At 53.3% G+C, this 7,436-nt stretch overlaps 2 protein-coding genes across 2 annotated transcripts; both read left to right on the plus strand.

Moving 5' to 3' along the window:
- The first annotated feature begins 2,062 nt into the window (after positions 1-2,062).
- WHR41_09519 (uncharacterized protein) lies at positions 2,063-3,133 on the plus strand. Its single transcript, XM_069378122.1, has 4 exons — positions 2,063-2,115; positions 2,173-2,297; positions 2,365-2,452; positions 2,502-3,133. The coding sequence occupies exons 2-4, from the start codon at positions 2,179-2,181 to the stop codon at positions 2,787-2,789; spliced, it is 495 nt and encodes a 164-aa protein (XP_069224874.1). The 5' UTR covers positions 2,063-2,115; positions 2,173-2,178; the 3' UTR covers positions 2,790-3,133.
- A 3,366-nt stretch (positions 3,134-6,499) lies between these two features.
- WHR41_09520 (uncharacterized protein) lies at positions 6,500-6,997 on the plus strand (the record flags this gene model as incomplete). The annotated part of the gene is made up of 1 exon (XM_069378123.1): positions 6,500-6,997. The coding sequence occupies one exon, from the start codon at positions 6,500-6,502 to the stop codon at positions 6,995-6,997; it is 498 nt and encodes a 165-aa protein (XP_069224873.1).
- Between the last annotated feature and the right edge of the window lie 439 nt (positions 6,998-7,436).

Consider the following 7,436-nt stretch of genomic DNA (forward strand, 5'->3'; position numbering starts at 1 on the left):
AATCGTCGCGATTAAGGTACTGTAGAATATACCACTCGCCAAGGAGGAATGCAACGGCCGGGATGAGGTGGGAATAGATGTTGACCGTCTCGTTGTGGAGTCTCCACCAACTGCGGAGCGAGGTGCGAACCGAGTGTGATATGGGTCGATAACCGTGAAGAACCCATTTATTATTGTCGTCTTGAAACCATTGCGGCATCTCATCGAACGAGAGAAGCGCTACACTCCCTGCCTCTTCCGGCCCGGATCCGGAGGCTTCGTCCTCCATTGGTCGCCTTTTGCACGCCTCTGGCCCCTTGGGCGGAACTCGCAGACGAGCGGACGCCATTTACTGTCGCACCTAGTGACCTGTGATATCAGAAGGCCGGAAGTCGAAAGTGAGTAAGTGATGAGATCGAAGATACGCGCTGCCTCTTTGCTCCGTTGTTGTTTTGTGTCTTGCGCCAAGTTACCACGTGCGACTCTATAGACGCGCAGCGGTCAAAGCGGAGCCCCCCGTCGACTAGAGTCCGAGGTGCCTGCTTCCTGCTCCTCTTCCGAATCCGCCTCCCTGCGAGTCCTCTTCACTGCCCAGTTAGCAATATTCAGAGCTTGGAGGCGACGTTGGGGCTTTAGATCTTCCGCGGACCGGTCGGTGGTTCTTGCGTCTGTAGAGCAGATCTCGCAGCTGCTGTCGTGCACTTGCTAGCTTCCCGGAAGACGAGTGTTTATCATAACCCAACATTTTAGCAGCGCTCGCGGTCTGTGGTGATTCGCCATCATTTGGGATCGAATTCATTCTTTCATGCGTGACATATTCCGCTAGAGCAGGCGGGTCTGGCAGTAGCAACGTGCATATCCTTGTACCAGGACGTGGATCGTGTCCCCCATGACCTTTATTTTCACTTGAATCACACACTGGGTCACGGTTCGTATGCGGCAGATCGGTGCCTGAATGATCCCATGAAGCCTGATCAGAATTCACAGTTGAAGCTGCTTGCCTTGAGGGGCATGACAAGACTTCATCAGACGTATTCTGTTGATGCAGATGGGCGCAGAACCCACGAATATTCCCATCGCTGGCACTGTGCTGTTTGGTCGACTGAATGGCTGGAAGAGTTTTTGGTGAGGATCCTCCAAACTCCACTTTGCCATGATATTCAGTTTTTCCCGGGTCTGCCGGCTGAAGAACTTCTACACTCTCGTCACTGTCGGTATGCATTTCCACGATGGCGCGCTGACGCTGCTTCCATTCTGCGACAAGAGAAGCATTCGCATAATGTTTCGGCTCCCACGTTTGCTCACATTCGGACTCGCCGGATACCGGTTCCCAAAGTATGTGATATTCTCTAGAATTTTCCTCAAGAATTGCCCTTGCTGGCCAGGTGTTGGGAAGCCGGCGCCTAGTCCACCCGTGTCCTTTTCTTCTCTTCCTGCATGTAGACACAACGCTCGGAGACGATGTGCGACCTGGCACGCCGGGAAGAATCAAATTTTGCGCGTCTGCGCGCGCGTTGGGCCGAAGTGGTCTTTCGATGCCTGATTGCGTAGCCAAAGGGTCAAGGGCACAGTCAAGGCACGACCTGACGAGCTGCAGATTGAGCCTATGAATATTCGCTTTGCCTACAGCTTCCCTTGCCCAAGACTGCCCTCCTTCTACCTTCGGCAGGAATATGCTGGCTAGGGGATGCGTCTCCCAGGCATTCGGCGCGGTGAACGATGAAGTATGCAAGCTTGTCAGGCTTGGTACTTCAGCGGCGACAGGACGCGGTGTCGCAGGCTACAACAAGACAAATGCAACGACGACGTGCATCAAATCAGACCTCCGAGCCGGTCGACGAATATGACCATACAATTTGAAGGAAGGAAGAAATATTTTACATAACAATTTTCACAGAAGTCAACTGACAACTTCACGATAACGCTTGGACCATCCTGCTCCAGGAGCAACCAGGCCTGTGCTCAGCCGCTCCAGAGCTGGACTGCGGGACGCGCCGCGGCTGTCTAACCGCCCTTCCTATCGGCGATGCAATTAACCGAGATTACTGGCGCTTGTGCTGATGGCAGTCTAAGCCATCCACGTTAAGATCACAGAAGTGCTTGCGAACGACTTGTGCCCCTCAAGTTCCTTCTCTTGTAGGAACTCAACAGCATCCAAGTCATCGCGTTGTCCAAACAATTGACCCATCGCAGGGCGTGATGAACGACGTCAGCACCACCCGTAGTCCGCCTCTAGAGGCACTCATACTCGACAAGCAGTGTATAGCTCCCACGTCTGGCACCTCGTTAGGTGTTAGTGGAGTAATCCCCACGCTACAGTAAGCACTGCGCAAGCTTCCCACTAAAACCATGCGACCTGGTCAGCATACTGACACCACTGTGAAGAAATGTCGTTGCTACGGTAAACCTCGACTGTCGCCTCGACCTTAAGACCATCGCTTTGCACGCCCGTAATGCAGAATACAATCCCAAGGTGAGGGTGTTCTCATGGTAGTGTAGGCTCTTCCTGACTGTTCTCCAAGCGTTTCGCAGCCGCGGTTATGCGCATACGTGAGCCCAAGACGACTGCCCTCATCTTCGCATCTGGCAAGATGGTCGTCACGGGCGCGAAGTCTGTAGATGATGTTAAGCTTGCGAGTCGCAAGTACACGCGTGTGCTTAAAAAGCTTGGCTTCAATACGAAGTTTACAGAGTTCAAGATACAAAACATCGTTGCTTCTTGCGACATCAAATTCCCGGTCCTGCTCGAGGGGCTGGCCACCGGCATCACATGTTCAGCTCCTACGAACCTGAGCTCTTCTCGGGTCTGATATATCGCATGATGATTGCCAAAAGTCGTTTTGTTGATCTTCGTTTCTGGAAAACTTGTCTTGACCGGGGCCAAGGTACGGGAAGAACTGTACCAGGCCTTCGAGCTCATATACCCAGTGCTGTCTGACTTTCGCAAGACTTGAGCTGTCTTGTCTTGTCGGATCCCACCCGTGAACGATGTTTCACCCTTCTTGCTGGGCATGCAGTCTTTCGAAGAACATGATGTGGACGATCCTTGTGATGTGAACGGGTTTGTGTCTTTATTGATCTCAATAGCAAGTAGCAGTCTCTTTTCGGCACCCGAATGCTGATTACTGCAATCTGTCACAAGCAACTGATTTCGGGTCTCATCTGTGCCGTCCCGTGCACAAAGCATTTTACGTTAGAGACGATTTGCTTCTCATCATACAGATTGTCACTCTGTTCAGAGTTGGAGACGGTCATACCGCCGCTATTGCGATCTTACAGCACGAGGCGCGAGACCAGCCTTGGGCAGAATACCGAGGGCCCTGCGCGTACCATGGCTACCGATGAACACCTCCGCGGGAAAGTGAAGATCCTTGAAAGTTCGTCGACTTTCATGGTCCGCCCAATCCTGTGAGAAGAAATTGCGGAGGACGCCGTGCACGTGGTACAGATAGTTGGAATCTGGCCTTAAGCAGGACTAAATGCTTGAGTGTCTGTGCAGGCGCGGTCTTCACAAAGGTACGGTAAGGTAACCCTTTGCTTTTTCATCATTCAGTTTCCCCGCTCTTCTTTCATCATTAACTTGCAGACCTTTCTGCCGTATACGGAAATTGCCAGGGAAGCTACACGCATCGTGCAAGCGTTGGCGAAACCAGGCGATAGACCCATATTGACGATGAGTAACAACATCCGGTCGGAAATTTGGCAATTCATCTGCTAGATGGCCATCCAAAGACAGCAAAGCTAATCCACAGAATTTGCTGTAACTGTGGTTGACCTTTTCGTTTTCAGACGCCCAAACGCGGTCGCGGTCGTCTTACATGGGCGCTGCCAACCGTGGCGCCCTTTCTTTTGAGCATTGTGGTCTGCTTGTTGATCAACTCGGATTTGTGAAAGTCAATGATAAGGACGCGCTTCAACTCCGTATTCCACAAGACGTTTTCGCGCCTCAAATCACCGTGACGGACCCCCAGCCGGTATATCCTGTGAGCTGACTTCATCGCGGCTTTCCTGGTACTAGAAGTCTCTTGCCACTGTGACTGTGTGAGCGGCTCTCCGCCCCAGCCCATCAAAAGCATATGTCGAATGTCGCCGGCCCCATGGAGATGATATGTCTGTGCCATGTCAATGGATCCAAGGAAAACAGGAACAGCAGAACCTTGCACGCCGCGGAGGATCTCGTAGAAACCCGCTTCGCGAGAAACCCTACTCCATAGCTCTGCGGTGGTCCCTTTCCCGACAACGGTATACCCGTACAAGGAACAACGAAGTTTAAAAGGGGCACCTGCCCGTCCGCACACTCCAAAAGGCTCACAGGAGTCCACGTCTTCATCAAGCTGCCTCTGGAGGGCGCAAACCATTTCCGCGAGAGTTATTTCGTGCCTCTCCGTCTCTTCGCCCCTGCGGTGGTCTGAGACATTCGGACATCTGAAATCCAGTGCGGCCCCATCTCGAAGGCCGAGCAAACATCGTTGAGTGCAGTAACGTGATGACATGCGTCGCGTATGGCCGCCTCCGCCTGGCTGTGATGTCGTACGACGTTGCGCTGAAGGCTGTGGAGGCGACGAAGCGACTTGGCTGTGGTTACGCTTCCGGTGATGTGCGGTGGCGTTTGAGTCTGATTCTGATGAGGTCGACGCTTCGTCTGGGGCCGTTGAATCACCCGGTGAAGGCGTACATACGGGGTGTGACCGCGTGCTGCGTCGCCGTATTGCTCCATCAGGTGATCCAATGGGTGATGAAGGCACGTATTCCGAGCCTGGTGGAGTCTGATTTAGTTGCTCTTCCGGTATTTGCGATCGTGCATGCTCAAAGTCTGTCGCCCAGACGCGTATTGTTTTCTTTGCCTCGTTCCTCCACGCGTTGCTTCGAAGTGATGTCGCGCAGCACATAAGAGTGAAGCACAACAGCCGAGCAACAGCGGTGAGAGGGTAGTGATGGCTTTCATCGCCTGCAGACGGCACGTCTTTGTTCGGCACGCAAAGATGGTAGTAGAGCCTACTTGGCTCATCCTCCGGCACGTAAAGGAACACCAGCGCTATTCCTGTCGATATGTAGGAATACGCTAGGCCTTCTTGTATCATGACATGGTATTCTTGGACCAGTGCCGCGCCAGTCAGCCGCATTGCGTTGTACGTCAGCTTTTCTGCTGTTTCTGTGGGAACAGTCTCTGAATTGACGACTTCATCCCAGAAATCCATCGGTCGCAGGCCCGCGCAGAGATTTTCTACAGATAATTTGTGTGGCGGCTTGTACTCGACTGTCATCAAGAGAGTGCTCCTGGAATCGTCCAAGCGATTGACGCAAAATTGGTCGGGTTGCATCCTGCCTGAATTTACGTCGGTCTCGCGAGCTTCGGCCGCCTCATCGTCAAGCGCGTTCGCATGGTTGTCGAAACGCAGGCCATGGCCAAGTCGAAGCTCTCTGCATGCTGCCGGGATCGAGCAAAGGGCAGACACAACATCCTGGACATGGCGATCCTTACCGGATTGTTCGATGAATTCGAGATCTTTTTCGCTACTGATGGGATTCCTGCGAAGCGAACGTCCGAGATCGTCCAACGCAATGACAGGCGAGAACAAGCGTGGCGCGTCCGCTCCAGCCGGTTGCAAGTAGCGAAGGACGATCTCGTACATTTCGGCTTGCTGCACGGCGAAGTCACCCCAGTGCTCGAGTCTGCTTGGGCAGTATTTTCCATGAGGAGTTGGAATACTGCCTTTCGTTGAACGAGACGCCCTCGCAACTGTCAAAGGCATTGATAAATGCGTATGGCAAGCTTCGAGGTACTCAGCAAGCGTCGTGTTCCGTATGCGCTGTTCTGCCTGACGCTGTTGCTCTTCTGCCTGACGCTGTTGCTCTTCTGCCTGACGCTGTTGCTCTTCTGCCTGACGCTGTTGCTCTTCTGCCTGACGCTGTTGCACTTCTGCCTGACGCTGTTGCTCTTCTGCACGTCTTTGCCCCTCCAGGGCCCTTGCAAGTTGTTCGCGCAAGTCGCCGTAGTCCGATACATTGTTGTTGGCCATTATGTTCGATTCTTTAGGAGAACCAGCGGTAGGACGGTTCGGTCGAGTCAAACCACTGGCCGAAGTGGCACAGGAAACAAGTTGGTTGTCGAACACCGTTTGATGGGTGAGAACAGGCCCAAAGAGCGGTACCTGCCATATTGACTACTGTTTGATACCAAGTCTTTAGGCTGCAGCCTTAACTTACTAACGCGTCGTGATGGCCCCTCTTTCAGCCGGGCCGGGCCGTTTCCCCGCACGCGGTCGGCACGTGTGCACATGCACCAAGCAATCCTGACTTCTTTCATTTTAGGGTCATGAGGACCATATCGCACTCTCAAGGTTCGCACTTCCCAGCCACCAGACCACGCGTTGCTTGCACAAAGTAGCTCAGAGGCAGGTCTAGCGATACGCTGCGGCCTTCCGCTCCATCTCCTAGCTTCTGCATCTGCTCCTTGTTCTAACATCCATGCAGCACTGGGAAATGCAGTCGTCGCTTGTTGGCCCTCTGATGCGATGCAATGGCCCCTGAAACAGGCTTCATCGACCCGCGGGTCGCCTTTAATCGGGAAGCGCGCCAGAGCCGACATTGCTCCATCCAAGGCGCGACCTTGACACAACATCTTGCTTCCTCCAATGCACCACGACCGTGCACCCATGAAGTCAACCGCACTGTAGCAATGTTCGCTCAGCGCACATTTACGACGCACGCGTGCCTGTTACCCAAAACCTATATTCCGAAGCCTGATCGTTCAGCCCACCGCTCGATGGGCTCTTTTCCCGCCCAACCTACAGCGGTCCCTTTCTCTGAAAAGGGGCATACATCTAGGCCTCGAACCAGCCACGGCAAGACTCTCGAGCAACAATGCACTGCCACCACAACTCCTTCGCTGATGGTACGCCTTGCTATTCGTCACGGAAAGGCTCACGTCAAGGTCGACCGGGTTGCACACAAAGCTTGGAAGAGAAGGCTCGTCGCGAGATTGGGCGTCGGCGGTTACAACAACAATGTGGCTTGAGGCACGACTTGGCCCCTTTGCAGCCTCTATGGTTGCTAGGGTAGGTCGACAGATTATGAGAGCGCCGATAAAAGCGCGGGCTGCAAATTCTCCACCAGACTTCCTGGTTCACGTCTTGTCATGTCCAGGGTGTTCATCAGACAGACAGACAAGATTTTCGGGAATGTCTGGTCTGCTTACCTAAGGAGCGGTGGCTTGTCTGTCTGTCTGAGGAATGGCAATGATTTGTCTGTCTGTCTGCATCACCTGCCAAGACATTCATCAGTCTTGGCACGAACGACAGGCACTGTCGTACACACGAGAGAATGTGCTCATATGGTACAGTACCAAAGTGTCTATATACTTCAGATTATGTCCTCGTCGTACCAGCTGCGCAGAAGTTGCTGCGCCTCCGCGAGCTTGTACAGAGTCCGTGGCCTATCATTCCCGACCGAGTTTC

This window comes from Cladosporium halotolerans, assembly GCF_011745625.1.
Source record: "Cladosporium halotolerans strain TM138-S3 chromosome Unknown Sca180, whole genome shotgun sequence".
Lineage (NCBI taxonomy): Eukaryota > Fungi > Ascomycota > Dothideomycetes > Cladosporiales > Cladosporiaceae > Cladosporium > Cladosporium halotolerans.